The following is a 21,234-nucleotide window of genomic DNA, read 5'->3' on the forward strand; positions in this document are numbered from 1 at the left end:
TAGGCTAGTGCTTTTTTTTCTTTAGGAAAGTAAATGTTTCCTAGGAAAGACATAGGCATTATTGATGAATTTCCAGCTCAGTAAAAAGGACATTGTTACATATTAAGAAAAAGAAAGCTTCCTTTTAAGTTACAGTATAGTAATTAGTAAAGAAAAACTTCAAGCACTCACGTCAAGCGCCAGGGCGGTACAGGAAAGCAGGTGGCACGGCACTGGCGACGGGAAAAGGGGAACTAGCGCCCGGGAGGATGCCAGCTGCCAGCCAAGGGGAGCGAGGGGACACGTGGCCTGTGCAGAGCTAACCCCCAGCCCCCTCGCCTGCCTGGGGCAGAGAGGACACCGCAGGGATGCTTGCATCCTCTGGGAAAGGCACCACCCTGCTGCAGGTGTATTTTTGTGGAAACAGGGAACTGGCAGAAGCCCAAGCTGTTGTCCCCGTTGAGCTGGAGGGTCCCCATCCCACGCCCAGCTGATGCTGCTACACCATCACAGCTGTCTGTTGTGGCAGCTTAGCCCGCTGCTCTTTGCCAGCCGGCTCCTGGCTGCTTGTTTCTTTTTTTATGTTTTTCTAAGCCTCCGTTAGAGCTTGGAAATCCAGAGTGATCTTCTATGCTGTGCAACTGTACAAAAGATGTATTCTGTTTTTCAAAATAACCCATTAGAGATTAAATGATAATAGGTTTATTTAGAGCCTGAAGGAATTTCCTTCTCATCATGTATGATGCAACGTCACATGGGAGATTAAAGCCCAGAGTAACTTTCAAGGCTATTTTTAATTTGTCCTCAAATAAGCCCTGCTTTTATTAAAAAAAAAAAAAAGACCTTCAGAGGGAACAGAGTAGAGCGCTCCTCTGTCATTTTCTGAAATATTTGAGCACCAAGCTGCGTCTATATTTTGTCAAGCAGTGCTCATTATAAAGTATTCAGGGGAACACAGCATGAGTGAGCTTCGCACTCAGCTATGAGTTTAAAAGGCTTTACACAGGCAGCAAGAGCATATTGAACTTGCAGCAGGAATTTTTTTAGACCACTTGTCTGATCTGAACGTCACCTGTAGAGAAGCGCAAGAGCCTGGACGAGCAGCTGATGTAACAGGGGTGGATCTGGGGCGACTAGGACACCCTGGCAGCTTGCAAGCCGTGAGAAATGAAGGGAGGTAGCCTGGTGAAGTGTATTAGGGGTGAGCTTTGTGCTGGATTTGCTGCAGAGAGGACACCGCGCAGAAATACCGCTTCCATGGGAGGTATCTGGACCTTGCCTTGGCTGGCTAATCCCCAGCTGAGCCCGCTGGAAAAGCTCTTCCCTAACACGGAAGGGCCAAGAAAGAAAAAATACAGAAGAGTTCATTGCTTTCAGAGCAGCACAGAGACATCAATGGCCACATAGAAGGATTTTTCCTACACACACAGCTTTCTGGCCCGGATGCCTGGGGCATAGGCTTGTGTCCCATGCGGCAGTTTCCCTGGGGTGGCGTGCTCTGCGGCTAGCTTTCCTGCCCTCCTCAGGCTGCCATATTGGTGAAAAGCCCTGACCACAGGCAGGACTGACTAGGCATAAAGCATCACTACCTCTGCACAGCCCTCTTAAAAGGTGTGTGCCATGGCCCATTGTAGCAGAAGGCTACCAACAGCACCTAGTGAAGAACTCTGGAGGAAAGCACCTCCTGGAAGGAGGGTTCAGAGAGCAGGTGAAAGCTGCCACCCTGTCTTCCTTTGTGGAGATAACTCTAACGAATAATAACTTGTATTATCACAACATTCAGGAGACCTCACCATATGCTTGCCCATGTGGTTCTTGACACTGGACTGCTGCTTGGGGGAGAAGAGAGGTGCTTTGGAAATCAGAATGAGCTGCAGATTTTGGCATCTCTGGATATTTTCAGACCTGGTCTCTGGGTGACCTCACCCATGAAGGAAACGGTGAGCTATATGTTCTTCCGGCGAAGGTCCAACCTTGTCACGGACCCTTCTAGGGCAGCCCTTAGCCAGCAGGGAGATGTGGACTCCAGCCTGACCACCCCCAGGTGAGGAAGACCCATGGTGCGATGAAACCTGGGCTCTTACGAAGAAACCAGCAGAGGTAGCGGCCTCCAGAGGGAGCTGTGCACAGTGGAGTGCAGGGACACAAACAAGATGGTTTATTTTGGTGCCTTTATTTAATTTTATCCGTTTATGAAGGACCAGCCTTGAAAGTTCTCCATGAACCTGAAATGTAGCAGTTAGAAATTGGTTTAAGCAAGAGATTCTGGGCTCCCCAGACAAATTCCGGGCTTTGCTCCCTCATCTACTTCTTTTTTTTGCTTTTTTGTGTGTATCTTCCCCTCCATGATTACTCAATCAGAAACAAACAGAGGAAACTGAGTGTAAAGGGAAACGCTGACTATTTTGCAAAGGTCTCTAGATGACAAAATAAATAAAACAAAAACAAACAAAGGAAATATTTTTTCCTCTACGCTTTCAGTTGTTCTAGAAGCTGCTTGTAACACTGGTGAAGTAAAAGCTATTGCATCACAGGTGTGATTTTACACTAGAAAGTAGCTCTTTCTATGCTAATCATGCATGATCCATGCAAATACAGGTGAATTTTTATCCGATGCGTGACACACTGCATGCTAAGTATGCAAACACTGCAAACTGCCAGAGATGTAGTGAAGGGAGATGAATACTGTGGGCACTGGACCTGCTTTAGGGACCTCTTCCCCCTCGCACCTGGAGTCCTTGCAAACATTGGTTTGCTCAAATATTGACTGTCATTTTGATGGTCTGAGTGGGATCCAGCTTGTGCATTGTGGCGTGCAGTCTTTTTCTGATGGATGGCATTAAAATCAGAAAATGAGTACTCGGGAGTTACATAATTGCTTGCTCATTGGCCTCTTTTTTTCTCCCCTCTCTCTCCCAACAGAGATTTATCCTTTGACCACAAATATTTTCTTAAGGTTGAAACTTTGTATAAAATGTCAGAGTTCCTAAGCAACCAAGCTTGTCAGGTGCCTAAAGGCCGTGTAAAACGCAAGATGAAAAAAAGGAGAGGGGAAAGGAACTGACTATTGTTACTAATAAGCAAAAAAACCTAAGAATCATTTGATACAGTGGAAAGCCGGCTTTCCCTTGAGACCTTGTTTAGAATAGCTTAAATTCTAGAATATTGGCATATGCTTAACTTTACCCATTGATTTCTATTGTCTTTAGTGCAGCTACTGATCTGCTTAGCCTGTAAGGCTTGCTAAATCTCTGCAGTCACAACCCTTGGCCGCAGTTTGCGGAGTGAGCTGGTTATCCATAGCGCTCGGTCTTCGGCAGCAGCCTCAGCTCCTGTGGCATTTCCCCGTCGGCGGGAAGGCGGGCATGCCGGATGACCGCAAGGAGCTCTGACCCCAAGCAGTGCCCTGGCTTCAGGGAAAGGAGATTCCCTCAACAGACCTTCCCGGGGGACGAGGCAGAAACGGCAACACAACCTCCCCGAGGAAGCGTCGTACCCCCTGCCCCCAGAAGCAGGCTACAGCCACTGCCCGACGCCAGCAGGCCGGGGAGCCCCGGAGCCCGGCTGGCTTCCTCCTCACCGCTGCTTCCGCCAGGGAACTCCTCAGCACCGGGACCCGGGCCCAGCCCGGCCCGAGCGAGCCACAGCAGCCGCCCGCGCAGGCGACGCCAGCCTGAAGCAGCCCGGCCCGCCGCCGCCGGGCTGTTCGGGCGGTGCGTGCCCCGCGCGGGGCCCTTCCCGCACCCGCCCCACGGGCCCGGGGAAAGCGCTGAGGCGGCTGGGGGCGAGAGGCGGGGGCCCACCGACTGACAGAGCGCCCCGCCCCACCCCGCGCGGGGCGGGGCGAAACGCAGCGCCCGCCGCCGATTTGTGCTCCGGGGCCGGCCCCGCGCTTCCCATTGGCCGTCCTGCGCCGTCACTCCCGCCGGCGGCGGCCGTACCGGGGGGCTGGATTTCCTCGTTGCCGTGGCGGCAGCGGCGGGGCCGGCGGTAGGTGAGCGGCGGGGAGCGGTGCCGAGCGGTGCCGCGGCGAACGGGGGGCGCGGGGTCGGCGGCAGCTGCTTGCTCCGGGCGCCCTGCCCTGCCCTGCCCGGCGCGGTCAGCGCCCCGCCGGGGTGGGCCTGAGCCTGGGCCCGTTGCGCTGGGGTCGGGCCTGGCCGGGGGAGGGAAAGCCCAGCTCCCCGTCGGGGCCGCCGGTAGGGCTGCTGCCGGTCCTGATACCGAAACGGCGTGTGGGCGAGACGGGGCTAAACGGCAACGGCGGCAGCGCCAGGGCGCGCGGAGCCCCGCGGCAGCATGGCGGAGCCCCGCGGCCCCCCCTGCTCGCCGCCCTCCCCTGCGCAGGACGCGCGTCCCCGGGCGGGGCCTCCCCGGGCCGGCGCGGGGGGCCGGGAGCGGCAGCGGGGGTCCGGCAGGAGCCGCTCGGCGCTGCTGCTGAATCACCTGGCGGGGCTGGCTGCGGGGTGGGCAGGGGGCTGCTGCCGTGGGGTGCCGGGGCGGCGGGTGTCCGAGGCTGCTGCTGTCGCTCCCTGACGCCGGGGGGTCGGTGTGCCCGCCGGGCCCCGCAGAGCTCGCTGGAAACGCCGGTCTGGGTGTGGGAAGCAGCAGCAGTAAGCACGGAAGCCAAGAAGCCAGGGAGGTGTTCTTGCTGGGATTGCAAAATGGAGATGATGTGGGTCTTGTTTGATTTTATTTATCTGTTTTTAAATGCCTTCTGTGGGGACACCTCTAGCTGAGGGCCTGTAGTTATACAGTGGAAATGCTCTGTTTCTGCTTTAACTCATTCGCTGTTACACCTTGCATTCTTTTGCTCTATAGCCTGGTCTACATTGGACGTTGAGTTGGAGTAAAATGAAGGCAAAAGGAAGAAGAAAGAGGGCTTGGAGGCTTAGTGGCAGAAAGAAGCAGTAAATTCCTTCATTATTGGGCAATGCTGATAAAAGGAGTACATTTGCTAGCTGAAATCTCACAAACAACAGAGAAGGAAAAAACTTGTATATTCTTGCCTTGCCAGTTGACAGATCTCTTTGTTTAGAGAGCATCCAGCCTTGAGTGTTGCTTGTTGCAAGCATGGTATTTACTTAACTAACTTTCCCAGAAAGGGTGCAGTTGCGGTTGCAGCTATGGCTTTAGAATATCTTTGCACGATCATGCGAAGAGTCTGTGTATGTCATGATAGCTATTAAAAAGAAAGAAAAGGGGAAAAAAAAAGCAAAATAAAACACATCCTGTCATGATCTTGCATGTAGCATTATTATTTTACCAAACCACCAGGGTTGTTTTCTCACCAAAGGATATATACTTAGTATGTCAGCTGAGCCTTAATATAGCAGAGGGTGGATCTTCCACCCACAATAGACTTCCTCAAAATGTTCCCCACAGTGTGAGGTTTTCCTATCTCTAGCTGTGCTGTGTACATCCTTCACTGTTTGATGGTGAATTATTCCTGGAATGTCAGTGCTTGAGGATGTTGGGTTATACCTTCCTCCCCTCCCCCCCCCTTTTTTATTATATATGGGGAGCGTCTGCAAATGACCAGCTTTGCTGCATTGCATCTGTTCTTATCTCTAAAACATAAATACCAGGCTGGCTGTGTTGTGATCTGTGAAGAACAGGAATAGGTGATGTGGTTTAGTACTGCAGCTCTTGCGCTTTTTGCAATCCAATTTTTAAAAGGGACTGGGAACTGTAATGCCCTAACTGATGCATTTAAAAAAACCACACCTTCCCTAAGGGTTTGTCCTCTGAAATTAAAAATTTCAACACACCATTTTTAAGGTGTGTTGAGCTAAGCACTAGGACTAATTAGTCACTTTAAAAATTTCAGATAAGTGAATATAAACCTTATCTATATTTTATGTGTGTGTGTGTACGTGCAGACACGTCTGTGTTAGTGCCTGCCCACACTACAAACTTCTTATATAATTGTTTTAGTATGAGGAGGGCATGCAGCTTGTAGAGGTAGTCTGCAGCGTAACATGCATTTTTACTTCCTCCGCTAATGTCAAAGAAGAGTAACTGCCTTAACCAGATTGGAAACCGAGCATGAAATTGTCATTTGAAGCCTTGTTGTGTTTCAGGACACAGCTCCTACTTGAACACATAATGTATTTCTCCTCCCCAGCTTTTCTGGGGGGAGAAAAAACCAAAACAGTTGTGGTTTTAAAAATGTGCTATGTCTTCAAAATAAGTAAATTAAAAATGTGGCTCAGCAGCCATTGGAAAATACTTAGCTGTGCCTGTACACTCAATTGGAAAGTGGCTATGTTGGTTTTCACTCTTGAGTGGAAAGTGCTGCTCTGTCCCCTTGGAATAGAGTTGCACAGGGATTTATCAGCAAAATGTTTGGAGGATGGGGGGTGGGGTTCAATGGACATGATTTAAAAAAAACTAACTGAAAATCTAGTTAAGACCAGATTTTCTGAAGGGTCTGGCATGCCTCATCGTCTGCTGTAGGGATTGTTAAACTTCAGGGTGCTTTAGAAAATCTGGCCACTAGCATGAATAAGGGTTGAACTCCTCTGAAATATCACCCTAGTGTCCATATGAATTACTGGGAGTTTGAACTCTTCCTGTTTTAAATAGTGACTTACCCAGAGAAAAAAGCATCTCTTACCAATTGCGTTGCATCCCCCTGCCCATTACAGCAACTTCTAGTGTGGAATGTGAACACAAGGAAAGTAATTAAAATATTTTTAGCATTTTAAATGAAATTAGCACTAGGAAAGATGACTGTAGTCTATGGGGAGCAGACTGTTCAGGAACTTTTTTAGAAAGATATCCCAAATTAATATTTAGCTCATGTTGTACAATGTCATTGTAGTTCAAGTCGTATAGTGGTGAAAGCTTTTCAGCTCAGAGGCAACATCCACTTGCACTAGCAGGGAATGTGATCTTTGGATCTTCAGGTTTGCTGCTATAGTGCTGCTTGTATCTTTGTAACAAGGTAATTCCCCAGGTTGAGAGAAGTGGCAGTCCCAGATTCCTGCTGTTTCAGGTGTCTGTTTTGAAATGATTCCCTGCCTTAGTGTTGCCACCGTCAGGGTGTTGCTTATGCTGCTTTTTTTTTTTTTTTTTAAAGACAGAACATGGAGTTCACTATAAATATAGCAGTTGTGTCATTTAAAGCACATGCACGGACTTCAATTTTACAGTGTCCCACGGCATTCCTATTCTTGGTATAGGGAATAGTGTAGCCAGCATAGAGGGTATCTTCCATCAGGCTTTTGTGCTGAGGCCAACCAAGTACAGAGCGTACACAACGACTGATTTAACCAGGCAGAGCCTTGTAACCTCCTGCTTTTTCCTCTGGGTGCTTTGGAGCTGGCCAGTGATCAGCACGTGTGTGGATGTGAATGAATTGAATTATGCTATAAAGGAGCAAGGGCTGTTAGAGATAAATGGGATTCCTAGCATGCTTTAAAGCATCTAATAAGAGATCCTAGTAAACGATTTGTTGTAGGAAACTGCACCACTGATGAAGTACAACTGGAAAATCCAATCCTCTCCCTCCCCCATCCAGCTCAGTCCTGCCTCAGTGGAAGGGACCACGCCTGACTGCGTGGCCACAGCTGACAGGCAAGGATAGCGGGGTAAGAGATGAACACCCGTTGCTTAGGGCTTAGATTAGGAAAGGCTTTATTGCTAATACCTAGAGCTTGAATTAGCACCAGGCTTTGGAAACAAACCGAATGCATGCGTTTCCTATGCTCAGAGTAGGAGCAGAGTAGGAGAAGGAATCTTGTTTCCTTGAGGAATCTTCGGCGCTTCACGGGTTACCTTTCACTGTTCGATCCTGTGCTAAGATAGTAAATGCTGCTGCTGTAAATTGCCTTAGTTTAAAACTTGGCATGGTGAGTCATAAGACTTGATGTCTTGGATCTTTCATTTTCTTCTCTTCCTTCTTCCCTTTACAAAAAAAGCTTTAATTGGTTTCTGATTTAAGCAGAAGAGTTCTCAATGTCTTATTAGTATAGCATGTTTAACAAATAACCCAAACCTATTGAGATTAGGAGTGACAGGGGAGTGTTACTAAAATCTTTCACATGCTTCTTCTGAAATGAGAGCTGTTTCCCTCCCTCCAGCTTTTATGCATTAGCATCCTGTTGTCATTATCAAGTTCAGGCTGAGTAATTCCTTGGGCCTTTTATATTGGTATTTTTTTTTCCCTTCCCGTGTTACACCAATCTCTGAAATCCCTGACTTTCACTGAGCACAGCACAAAAGATAACACCTGACTGCTGGCAAGTTGCATCAACAATACCTGTCCATTGCTGTCGGGGCCAAGCTGTCAGTATGCTGCTCCATGTGAACTGCTGCTTCTTGGGAAATTCTTGCTGCAGTTGAGGGATGTGTACATGCACATATTTGGATTGCAAGAATATGTTCAGTTGAGCAAAATACTTCTTAATCTGGATTTATCAGAAATAATACAGTTCTGCATTGGCCAGTACACCACAAATACCTATGTCGGTCTGTTCAGGACTAGTTTGACCACCTTCGATAATTTTTAAAGATTTCTTTAAGCAGTGGTCCCAAATATGACACTATAACTCTGAAAGTTCACGTTTGGGCCTGTTAGTCTAAAAAGCATTACAGTTGGTTTGGGGAGTTGGTGGATTTCTGCTTTTCGAAGCGGAGTGATTTTGCTGAAATAAAAGCTCAGGTCTGCTGGGTTTCAGAACACTTCTGCTGCCTTACAGATGGAGATGGCCAGGGCACGAAGGTGCTGACTCAGTACCTGAGCTGAGCTGTCTGGATTCCTCTTTGTTTGTCTGTGTAATGATGGAAATCCCTTTTTACTGGCAGTCCACAAGCCTGACAGTCATGTAGGAAATACCTTTTTTGGTTGTTTCCACCTCCTGCTCTGAGCAGCTTATCTCTGTAGGATCACCTGTTGAGTACTTGCTTCATTCACACTCCTTCCCTTGTTTCTCTTGCCCAGGAAGAATACATGACTTGCTGAAAAGAGAGAAAATGCTATGCTGGGGATACTCGTCTTTTGGACAACCTGGGATAGGTAGCAACCTCCAGGTCATCATTCCTGAACCGCAGGTGTATGGATTCATTCATGACAGAAATGTCAAGGAGGTGGCATGTGGAGGAAACCACTCCGTGTTCCTGTTGGAAGATGGGGAAGTGTATACCTGTGGCTTGAACACCAAAGGCCAACTGGGGCATGACTGTGAAGGAAGCAAGCCAGGTAAGTCCGCTTTTTATATGCACTTCAAACTGTCTTGAGGCTGGTGGGCTGAGAAGCTGCTTTGTGTTGATTGCTCTGGAGCTGGAGCAGCTATCAGAGCTGAAGATCATGTGTAATAACACAGTAATGATGCTGAATAATATTTGCTGGCTCTGGAAAGCTAAAGCTGAGCAGCATGGGTGGGGAGACAGGTCTGCTCAGTTTGTCTGGGAAATGCATCAAAACAGAGGCAAGCGCAGATGGTCTCAGGGCAGATTTTGTTATTTGGCATTATCTTGCCTTTTTATAAAAGGGAAGAGAGGGCCATGAGTCATAAGTGTCTTCTGCTTTGTCTTTCCAATTGCACTACTCTTGTTCAGTTACTGTTGAGAATTTTCTCATTTACATCAAAGAGGAGAGATCTGTGTTGAGTATATATTGTGGAGAACAAACTTGGTTTTGGCCAAGAGGGCTTATAAATTTTGTTTTCCCCTCTTGGAAATCTCTTGTCAACCTGTGCCTTCACCCCTTCACGCTTTCTTAATCTAGAAGAAAGTCATTGTAGCCTTGTGTTCCCCAGACTCAAATTGCATTTTCTTCATTGTGTTCCCATGGGCAGAACCTGTGTGTGCAGAACCATAGGCAGCTAATGCCTCTCCTTCCCAGGGTGAAGGAGTAGTTTAATTGTGTATTGTTATTTAAGAAACCATGAAGCCTTTCTTATGGACTTTCTTTTGAAGGTTGGCCTCCCAATTCACTTTCCATTAATTTCTTGGCATGTGGTTTTGGCATGTGGTAAAGATACAGGTATTTCTGTTTCCATAATATAATAAAAATCCTTCCATGGGTAATTAGAGCAATAAGACACCATCTTTCCTCAAACTGCAGGCTACCCTCTGTAGGGCTTGGGGCTTCTGTAACGTACCCTATTATTGCACAATAGAGATACGAGATGTGCACAAAATAGCCACAGTTCCCCATGTAGTATGTGCAAATCTGACCTGACTGATTCCACTGCTCCTTTTTTCTGTTAGCATGTCTTTTGTCTCTTTCTCTCAAAATGGGGTGGTAGATGTTGGATGCTGGATGTCTGTGGTGCTGGATTAGAGGAGTTGACCTTGAATCTGGCCTCTCTTGCTTTTCCTACAGGTGGTTTCCAGGCAATTACTAAAAGAGGTTGGGATTATCAGGAGTGCTTAAGTCCTCTGTGTGTACAACCACTGTTCATCTTCTGAGGACTGGCAAATTTAGGCCTGGAATAAATGAGATGCTTAGTAAAAGGAAGCCAAGCCTAGTGAATGTTCCACCCAACCTGATGAGGATACTTCATCCTGCAAATCGCCTAACTAGCTGCATGACTCTAGTGCAGAGGCCCCAGAAATTCAGTACTGTTCTAAGTGCTGTAAAGATGTGTACTCTCAGAAACATCTTTGGGCTAGCCTGCTGTTTACCCATAAAATAAAGCAAGCATAAGATGGTAATGAAAATGGAAGCTTCACAATGAGTAGAAGATCAGAGCTGCAGATGGATCTCATGAATCCTGAATGCTGAAGGGTAGACTTACAGCAACTAGGTAATCCTGCCTTCAGCTAGGGCTGTAGAGGAGGGGCAGTCTGAGATTTGGAAATAGAAATTAAAAATTCTTTGGGTTTGATCACAAGTGCTCTTCTTTTACCCCTTAAATTAAGAGACTGTCACTAAGATGTGACACCAACTCCCAGTTATCCTGCAGGTTTCACTTATTCTGAAAAAGGTTCTGCCATGCTGCTCTCTGAGGAGCCTGTGACCATCCTTGAGAAACCATTTCTCTACTGACACAGCACTACCAGCTGTGCCTGCGATGAGGTTTCTGCTGGCTGGGGCAGGTGGGAGGGATGTGCTGTAAAGCAAGGAACAGCTTCCCTTTTTAGCTCATGGTGAACAGTCACAGCAGTCTCTATGATAACAACAGTAAACTGGGGGATAGTCCCATCCCACACACTGCTTTGTGTGGGTCTGCTTTGGCTTGCGGCAATGGGAACTGAATTTCTTAGTTCTCCTTTGCAAATAGGAACAAGAAGAATCAATCCCTCCTCTTTCATCCCCACCTCCCCTCCATGGGATAAAGATGACTTTACACCTTCTGTATAAAAAGGCATGTCAAAGATCATCTTTCTTATTCTCCATTAGTTGTGGACCTATGAATGAAGCCACGTCTGATAAGAAGTGAAGATGTATGTGTGGGGCATAGGGTCATGAGCTGTTGAAGATGATAGAGAGAAGACTGTCGGGAGGTGTCTGAGGTAGAGAACGGGAGAAATGCCTGGCACTGGATGCAGCTGCATCTCTCCAGCCTCTGCCAGACAGGGCAGTGTGGATTGAGGTCTCTTGGTTTTACTGCCTTACGGCTTGATTCTGCCTAGCCTGTGAGGGCAGCTAGAAGTGGCTGACCTCTGCCCAGTTCTGGAAGTGAGCTGATTCTCCTGCTGCCAATACTGATTGTCCCCTCCAGGCAGCCCCTTGGAGAGCCCCCTCTGGACTGCAGAAATGCTATCCATGGCCTGCAGAGTGGCTTGGTTGTGTTTGAGAGTAACATCAAGACATTAAAATATGAAGGCTAGATGACTTCAGAGGGGTGGAATGATCTCCTTCCTGCTGCCCAGGTCTGTGCTCATAAGAGGAAACTCCCTTTTATCTCTCACACTTTTTGTGTGTGTGTGTGTGTACGTGAGGCTTATGCTGCCAGCATGCTAAAAGCTTCAATTAGTTTTTTCAGAATATAGGATCATGTTGTTTAATCAGAGGTGGTTATTTCTCAGTGTGATGTCTGCTTGTGAATAAAATTCTGGGACTTTGCAATGCACTGAACATGGATCTAACCCTGTTCTCCTTGCAAAGTTTGCAGGTTTTACTAATGACTTCCAGTGGAAGAAGAGTTGTTATATTTGCAGTGAGTGCTTTTGAAGACTTTGCCTCCCTTTCTTCCCTTACTATGTATTACAAAAAATTATTTTTTCTCTTGTTCTGCTGCCCATTTACACATATCTGTAGTAGGAGGATTCGATTTTGCTTCTCATTCATGCCACTCACAAAAATGTCAAATAGTGGCACAGAATTGTTTCAGCAATTCCTCTTAGAGGAGTCCTTTAGAGGGCACCTTTTGAAATGAATGGAACTTGTTAATTAAAAAGCTGTGTTTACTGTCACATCAGCTGAGCTTGTGGATGTAATGCAGAAACAGGATAGCAGCTGGTGAAGTGATTCTTGTGCCTCTCTGCTACAGGGAACAGAAATTACTGGGGGAGTGTGTGCCACTGAAAGAGTATGAGTCAATAGAGGTTTATTTTCTGGAAGTGCCCTTTCCTTGGATTTTACATGGTGGTGCTAAAATTAATATTTAAGATGTCTAAGAAGTTCATTCTAACTAAAAGAACGTTCCTTTTGACTAAAAGCTAACAGTCTGTGATGATGTCCAACTCCCCACTTCTGAGCTAGGGTAATACTTGGGTGTGCCACTCCTATAGGCTCCACTAAGAGCCATCTCCCCACATTGTCATGCTATTTACTCTTTCATTCCTTCTTTGAATTGTGATGGTTAGCAAGCTACTTGAGGAGTCCATCCCTCTCAGGGATGGATACCTGGCTTTGATAATATTGAAATGATTGGTTTTCCTCACTTTTTTTTTTCCTTTTTCCCCCTGAAACAGTCTATAGTTTGTGTCTCTGCAATCACTTGGCAGGGATGCAGAGGGGGAGACGCTGTCCCAATGTTCTCTCACCATGACCATAGTGAATAAAGCTTCTGTCTGACCTGTCCTAATTTTTACTTGCGTTGTTACGCACTTGGAGTCCCCAGAGTCTCTGACAATGCCTTAGCAGAAGGAACTTGGCGATCTTAGTTGTGAAGTATTGAGCCCACTGTTCTGCAAAATCAGTCTGAGTTTGCATTAATTTCCTGAGCATCATCAGCTGCTAACATACATTATGTCTCTAATGGGAAGAGATAATTTTGTACTGCAATAGTTTTAGGAAACAAGAAATTTATTCTCTGTAACTATTATCTAAATTTCCACTTCTTCAGCACTGTAATTTCACTTGGATTGATTTTCTTCAGGTCTGACATGATGTCTTGATTCCCTGTGATGATTCTTAGATAAGTGTGTGTTATCTGAATGTGCACGCGTATGCTGGGGAGCAAAAGACAGGCCCAGGTACCTAAGGTAAAGGCTCTTTTGGAATTTGGGCTGAATCACAGAAATGTGAAATAATGGGCTGGTTGTTAGGAATTTGTAAAGCTTTAAAAACATGCTTGAGTCTGAGATGTGGAACTTGTTTTCTGGTCTAGAGATTTGTTCTCTGCAAGTCATTTGGACTTCATCTGACTTCTGCTAGTGAGAAAACCTGGGCTTTGGTAATTAGTGTCTCCAGAGAGTTACAGGAAAATGTCTGGTGCCAAATTTGCCTTGAACCTTTCCTCTGGTAACATACAGCAGACAAAACCATACTTTTTTACCAAATTTCCTGTCTGGATGCAAATGTGCAGGGTAGCATTACTTCTGTGTGCATTGTGGAATCTATCTGCTCATAGCTGCAGGGCTAGAAATATCATCATGATGTTCAATCTCTTTCAAAAAACAGGAAAAAAAACCCACCAAAACAAAAACCACTACTTGATCCAGATCCCCTGCATTTCTCTGAACTCAGTGGCCTTTCTTTTCAAACAAAAATCCACTTGTCCTGAACTTCAGCACAGCGTTACAGCGACCAGAGACCTTGGTGCTCAGTGTGGCATGCCTGTTAATCATGAACCCTGTAACAGCTGAGAATTCAGATGTGTGACCTGCTTGGAAGGACAGTCTGTAAGGATCTTCCTCTTTTAGCCTCTTCCTGGTGGGTGAGAAGTCAGCCGGGAGGCCCTGGTTGCTCTGGAGGAGAGGTGGCAGGGCTTGTGTTTGCTGGAAGCAGCCGTGGAAGCGAGCAGGTTGCAGACGAGGAGGTATGGCTGCTGCATTGAATAGGTGAGGTTGAAAGCCGCTCACAGGTAGGGTGACAGTGGCAGGAGAATGGTTAGTTCTCCCTTGCACGAGGAGTGAAACGAGAAAAAGAGCTTAAACACCAGTAACTCCAGGAGGTTCCACTAAGCAGGCTTTTCACAGAGGATCCGAGACAGTTTTGTACCCCTGTTAGGGCATGGAGCTGAGGCTCAGCACACAGCTATTGCAAGATTTCCCAAGTGCTGCGGTCTGGGAGAGTCCTGCTTCGCATTCATCACATTTTCTCTGCACCCCCAAAGCAGAACCGCATGCCGTAAAGGATGTAGTAGAGGCATGGCAGCGCTGTTTGTAGGCGTTGGTCCTGCCAAAGCCTGGGAGGACGTGCCTGGAAACGAGCGTGCTGATGGATGTGCGGGGCGGATGGAGCCGTCTGGGGGACAGAGAGGCCCTTGCAGAATCAGCCCTTCGGTGCTGCCTGCACCGATTATTTTTCTGGTAATGGAAAAATAATAAAGGAAGGGTTAGGACACAATTTATGTTTCAGCATCTATTGTAAATCTTTTTTGTAAAAAGAGTGAGGTGATTAAACTGGCCACCCCCTGCAGAGTTGGGTATGTTCATTTGTGCTCATCCCTTTCCCTCGTTTGATCGCTCACAGGATCTGACCAAACTGTTTGAGGCTTTTACGTCTTCACTAGTGACTGCAGCAACATCCAGCAGTGTGGACTTGCGTTATGGTGTGTCCATCTCAGATGAATTGGTGCAATTGGGCTTCAGGATGATTTTAGGTTTCAAAATTAGAAGGCTGGATTTAAAAATTACTTCATTTAGAAACAATATGTATATGGTCAAATGAGAAATAAAATCAAAGGAAGTGCTTTCCCTTAGATATGTTAAATATGCATGCATTGCTTTGAATTGGTTGGCTGAGGGCTCTGAATATGCCAGATATTTATAGTGGGCTGTTTTAAAATTTGCGTGGTCTGGATCATGAGAACTGACTTCTACCAATAGTCGCTGAGACTGCAGGATTAGGAGAGCCTAAATTGAGGAGAGAAGGCTTTTTAGGTGAGCATAAACTGTAAAAAATCTGGTTTCTTGTCAGTAAAGAAATTTATAGTCCAAGCCTGAAATGGCTGTAATGTGTTCTCAGATTTAACTCTGATGTGCTGTCTCTAAAAACACATGTATTATTACAACCCCCAGATTTCTCTCTTGATTTCACTTTGAGGGGTGAAAACAAGAGTAAGCCCAGGGAAGCGAGATACTGTTTTTTTTAGAATCAGTACAGCCTATTTTACTGAGGCCATGAGGGACCATTTTAATGTCCCTTATCTCGAAAGGCAGAGCTGCAGTAGGAATGACTAGCTTTTTGCTCCTTAGTTGGGGATTTGTAGGGCAGTTTAGCAGCCTAAACTTGCATTTATCTTGGTCATATTTGTTATTCCTGCATCACGTCTACTATTCAGAGGCTTTCTGAAGGTGCAACAGAAATATAGGCTGTCTGCATGCCTGGCTTGGAAGGAGCGTGAAACCCTGCTGTTGGCATGGTGTGTGGCAATAATGACTGTCCTCTCTCCTGCAACCATGCTGAAGCGGAAAGATGGGCTCAGGATAAAATGGGTGGGTGGCTGTGTGTGTGATGAGGTGAAGGGAGAGGGCAGGAAAGAAGCCTGAGGTGATAGATGCAAGTTTTCTGAATACCCCAACCTTTTTGTACTCAGGATAGTTGTTTGTGCTGGACAAAAGTGATGACTTCATTAAGCTGAAAGCGTAAGTAGGGCTGAGAGTCCCAGCTTCTAGGAGATATTTCAGTAGTTTGGTGGCTGTTGATGCTGGAAGTTCATAATTTCTTGTCTTCACGTTGTTTTATGTGACACAACCACAGATTATGATATGCCATTATTGGGCAGCTTTTGTATAGGTGGGGGTCTATGAATAGACATCTGAAATAAGAAACCTCTCCCCACCAACTCCAAAACCTCTATTCTTACTCCCAGTAAAGCACCCCAGGTGCTTTTCCTCAGTAAGGATGATTTTTCCCTTGCCTTAATATCATATGTTTCCTTTGCATGAAAACATGCAGGCGTGTGTTTTGAGGTTACAAGGCCTGAGTTTGGTAAAGGTGAAGGTAAAGCATTCTGTATGCTTTGATCTTGAAGGCTCACAAAAGTGTGTGGGGTCTACAGGATAAATGTCCCCTTTCATGATGGAAAAGGGGTTGGCTTGTTTTTCAGTGTGTAACTATTATATGGAAATACTGAGTTTAATTTTGGCTCTTAGTGTATGCTTGTTTCTTGCTCTGTTGCATGTAGACATCAGAACTTCCAGAAGATGCATAACTACGTGATGATTTTAAGTTTGAATTAGTGAACATTAAACAGCTTGATACTCCTCCTTAAGCTGTATTGGAAAGAAGAATTTATATCAAAGATCTTTAGGTTAACTTCTTTTTTTTTTCTCAGAAATCAAATATTTTTGACACTTAAAGCTGCTAGCAGAAAACAGCTGTTCCTACAGCAGAGCTGTGAAGAAATCCTCACTCTCAACACCTGACCTGCCTTTTAAACCGCTGCCTGCCTATATAAACTCACCAAAAGGGAATGTACAGATGCTCATATCTCCTTTTCTCAGAATGCTCTTCAAATCTTACAGTAGAGAAAATTAATAGATAAACTTTTGTAAATGTTTAATAGGATTGCATTAATTGCCTCCCTTTCCCAGTCACCATGCTTATTTGCAGTAATGTATTTTCAAGCAGTATTTGTGAACCTGATGGGGATGTCATTGAAAGCAAGGGCAAGGGTGCTGTACTGAGTCTGCACTGTGCAGGTGTGGCTTTTCTGGAACGTGTGGCTTTGTCCTACTCCCATGCAAATCACTGCAGGATTGAAGTAAACAGGAACAAAGCAAGGAGCACACCAAGTGCTTTTGAAAATCACATGCTACTTCATCAAAGCCTGGGGCTGCCACAAGTGAGACTTGACCAAGTGCAGCTACCTAGAAAATGCAGCCTCTCTTCTAGAAGAAAATATAAAATGCCCATGTGAAGGCTAAATGCTTCCTGTTGTGCAAAACTGCTCCAATAATGTGAAAGATAGCAAAATAGCACCTGTCCAGAGGCAAAAAATGGAGCGAAGCCTTTGTAGCTGGCTTGCAGTGTGTATGGTATACAGCAGGTCTGTCTTGCAGGGACTTGGAGGTCCTTTACTTTGAGCCCTCTGCTCAGACATGATCACCTGCTGTGGAAGGACACTCGTACAGCAGTGATCTGCAGGATTGAGCACAGCAGATGGATAATAGTAAACTCTTATCTTACCTCCTAGGGCAGTGATTTGCTGCCTGGAGCAACTGACTGAGCCCCAAGGACAGGCCGTAGATGTTCCTGGGTCTTTGAGCCTTAAATCCATTGTGGTTTGCCAGCATGTATGCTGGAAGGGGCTGTATTAAGGCAGCTGGGAAGGGAGTGGTGCTGTGTTTGGGGGAGCACTGCAGGGAAGAAATGAACAGATCTCTCTTCCTTGCGGTGCTAGGAGGTGAAAGTGCTGGTTTTTAAGTGGAGCTGTCAATTTTATGCTGGTTGCCTTTCTTTTTTTTTTTTGCCTTTATAAGGTTGGCTCAATACTCGCCACAGAACTATGTTAAATCCTCCATGTGGCTATGATGGACTGTAGTGAAGGGCTTATTCTTCCTTTTCCCTGGTCCATGTCGCTGCTTACTGCCATCAACCTTTGTCACAGCTCTCAAGGTGGCAGAAATATGGCTTTGCACTTGTGTAGTACCAGTACATCAAATCCAGTATCTACGCACCAATCTCCCTAATTCCTCCTTCCACCTCTGACGTCCACCCTCAGCACATCACCCTGAAGTCTAGCGCATCCTGCCCATGCTGGAGTTGCTGCCCTGGAGCTGTGGCATTTGCCGGGGTGTGCATGGTGGACCTTGGGGGTTTCTCAGCAGTCGTGGCCCAGCCGCAGCTTCTGTGCTGCCAGCAGCCAGCCAGCCCGGCTGAGTGACCACCTTTATAGCTCTCTGCAGTAACCTGAAAACAGGCTCACTCTGGATTTCCTGAACATTTTTCCCATGTTTCTTTCACAAGTCTTGGTGCCTTCCCTTTTTGAAAGAGCTGCCCTTACTTGTTTATCTCCAGGGTCTGAAGGTGGATTTTTCCCTCTGCCAGCTGACACTTGTCAGACTGAAGCTGCCTCTGCCTGCCCAAGAGCCTTCTCTGGCTGGCTGTGCCCATGCCTGTCTGCCTATGGCTCCTCAGAGAGGCCCTTGAGGGGCTGTGTCCCCTAAACAAAAGGCAGCGATGTGGGGAAGTAAAAGGCTTTCTATGGCTATGTCTGAGGAAAGGGTTTGCTTTCTCAGGGTGGGTGTCTGCTTTCACAGCTGTGAGGGGGAGTAGCTGGCAAAGCAAATGCGAAGTAACATCCTGGGGTGTCACGGTGGCCTCTCACTTCATGCTCTTATATTCCTGCCTTGACATGGCCACAGGCAGCTTTAGAAAGTGAAGGCAGTGCTAATAACTGAACCAGCCTCTCTCAGATTAAGCCTGTAAATAGCCATGCTAAATAAGTTAATGAGCAGTACTGTACGTGTTGTGCCGGGAAGCAGTCATCTCGATAAGCGTCATTAGTGTCCGTGGATGAAAGGGGACTGCAGAATCGTTGTCTCTGTTACTTGGAGCTTCTCAGCCTTGACCTATGGACAGTGTTCCTGGGAATATCACCTACTTTGGTCTGTCCTCTGTTCTTTCCTGTCTTGCCCCCCTCTATTTTTTGTTCAGTGAGTCTATTCTATGTTTACATTTCCTCCTTTGTAACCAATTATCAGAGCCTTATCAGCTTCAGTGCTGCCATTGTCAGTCTTTCTAATCAGGCTGCTTTTGGTACTACTCCACTTTCTGCTGCGAGCGTAGCAGCAGTTCACGAAGTTCATGAAAGGAAGACCTCAAGATTTGCGAGTTGGACTTGTAAAACCCAGCCTCCTCGATGGATATAGTAAACTTCAGTTGTTGAAAGTCGGAGGAAGTTACATGCTGATGTAAACATTTGCTTGCCCCATACTAAGAGAAGTTTGAGAATAAGGCGGGCTGCCGTACATGGGTGAGAACAGCAGGCAGAAAGTGAGGGTGGCTGTCGTACAGCGGGGATGTGGTCTCTCCATGGGGTTTGCTCTTGTAGTCTTGTGCCGTGCAGGTGCAGAGCACAATGTTTCCCACACCCTTGCATGCAGTACTCTCACGTAGTCTGAACGCAAGACACAACAAGCATGTAATGCCTTCTCAGAGAGGCTTGGCAGGGAGGAAGAAGGTAGCGGCGGTGAAATTGTGGGGCTGGTGTCGGGCAGGGTGGTTCCAGCTGCCTACGTGTTGTGCGTGTCATACGCCTGGCCGTGCCAGAGACTGTCTGCAGTCACGAAGGCGTGTTCCTGAAACCACCATCCTTCAGCCCTCGCCTCCTCCCTGTGAGCCTTCCTCTGGTGTTACTGCTGACAGACCACAGCCTGCAGAGGTGGTGTGAGTGAAGTCACAGCAGCAGTTTTAGCTGGCTGGGTTAGATTATGTTTTCAAAAGCACCTGATAGCTTCGCAAAGTCTGTATTTTGCTTAAGTGGTCTATAGAGTCTGATTTCTTCCTCCCAGTCCCAGACTCCAGATGTTGTCTGTGGCAGCTGTGAGCACGAGATGCCTAGGTGGTCGGAGTTGAAAGTGTGCAGAGGGAAATGAGAGGCTCATTCTGGGGGCTTTAAAGGAGGGAGGAAGAGGCAAAAAGGCCCTGACAAACAGCATGATTTTCCCCTCCCCAGTTACCAGTTTCTAAGTGGTAGAATCACACTTCCACTGGGGATGATGGTTCCTGGAAAAGTTGGTTAGTGTACTCGTGCTGCTAATACTGGTAAAAGCATTGAATAGCTAAGACGTTGAAGTTATGCTAACAAAATAAGGAGAAACCCTCATAAGGGGAGGAAGAAATCTTGGGTGTACTTCTTTCTTAGTGCACTTTGGATTGCAAGCATTTCAGTTGCTGCACTTTGTTTTTCTCTTTTCATCTTTCCAGTTTCATTAGAACACTCAGACATGTTTTAATGCTCAGCTGACTTCATTAGGACTGAAATCAGGAAGCTTATCACAGCCTAGAAATACAGCGAGGAGGTCCATATGCAGAAACATCTCGGGGATGTGCCGGTGGAGACTGGGGAATCAGCAGTCACCTGAAGTTTCCTACTTAATGTATAAAAATCTTGTCAGGGAGTTTGGTGATCCACTGTTGTTTACTTGCTTTTTGTACAGTGGTTTAATGAAATGCTGGTGACTGATAAGTTTGGGCCACAGTGTTTTTCTCATTTTCTTGTAGTACCTGTTAAAGGCAGTAGCAGCTTTTTCCATGGAGTTTTTGGCTGTTGGATCAGGCTTCCATACGTGCTAATGCTGTTAGTGTCACCTTGTTAAATGGTTTAATGTGTTGGTGTAATTCATCTCCAAAAGGAGAGAACTCAGCTCCTTTCCTGTAAGAATTAAGGCTTTTCAGTACTCGCAGAACAGAAAGACCATATGGGTGAAGTTCAGGTTGTTAGTGGTGTCTGATTAAATATTCAGCTGCCTTAAAATACTATATCTCACACTTTTCATTTTTAGATCTTGGTTGCACGGTGCTCAGGCATCCTCAGTGTGGATGTGGACTATGTTAACAAGCATGGCAACGCAAAGAAGTTGGCTCATCGGTCCTCAGACTTGCCAGCTGCTAGCACTTAACCCAGAGGAATTTCTTGCCAACAGTTGTTTCTCCCTTCCCTGTGTTTCTACCACCATCTCTTTCTTATCTGGGCAAGCTAGTAAGACACCTATCTTAGAGAGTCTGTGAGCACTTTCCTAGCAGACAGCAACAACCAAGATGAGCAAATGCTCCGAGTTGCTTATTGTCAAGCTGCGGAGGCAATGAGGAGTTTTGGCCAGGTGTCCAAGCAGACTGAAATCACTTGAAACTCTTCCAAGCCACAGCTGCTTCTCACCAGTGAAGAAATCCATATTTTGCCAGTGAAGGTGTAACTTCAGGGCTGATAGTTTCTCTACGTCGTTTTCAGACAGTAGAAGCCATCT

At 46.4% G+C, this 21,234-nt stretch overlaps 1 protein-coding gene across 13 annotated transcripts in view; it reads left to right on the plus strand.

The window, feature by feature from the left end:
• Window positions 1-3,899: 3,899 nt before the first annotated feature.
• The window catches only part of LOC142082027 (putative E3 ubiquitin-protein ligase HERC3), a 54,930-nt gene continuing 37,595 nt past the window's right edge, over window positions 3,900-21,234 (plus strand). For 8 of the 13 annotated variants that reach the window (XR_012673554.1, XR_012673555.1, XM_075149545.1 and 5 more), the window contains exons 1-2: window positions 3,900-3,973; window positions 8,924-9,181. Coding sequence is in view for 9 of the 13 variants with exons in the window: in XM_075149545.1 (XP_075005646.1) it covers window positions 8,956-9,181 (226 nt within the window). In the remaining 4 variants the exon portion in view is untranslated. Of the gene's footprint in view, window positions 3,974-4,508; window positions 4,652-5,792; window positions 7,572-8,923; window positions 9,182-21,234 lie in introns of those variants that run through there. The other 5 variants (XM_075149551.1, XM_075149552.1, XM_075149543.1 and 2 more) reach the window with 5 other exon arrangements.

The sequence above is a fragment of the Calonectris borealis genome, chromosome 4 (genome assembly GCF_964195595.1).
Source record: "Calonectris borealis chromosome 4, bCalBor7.hap1.2, whole genome shotgun sequence".
Classification (NCBI taxonomy): Eukaryota; Metazoa; Chordata; class Aves; order Procellariiformes; family Procellariidae; genus Calonectris; species Calonectris borealis.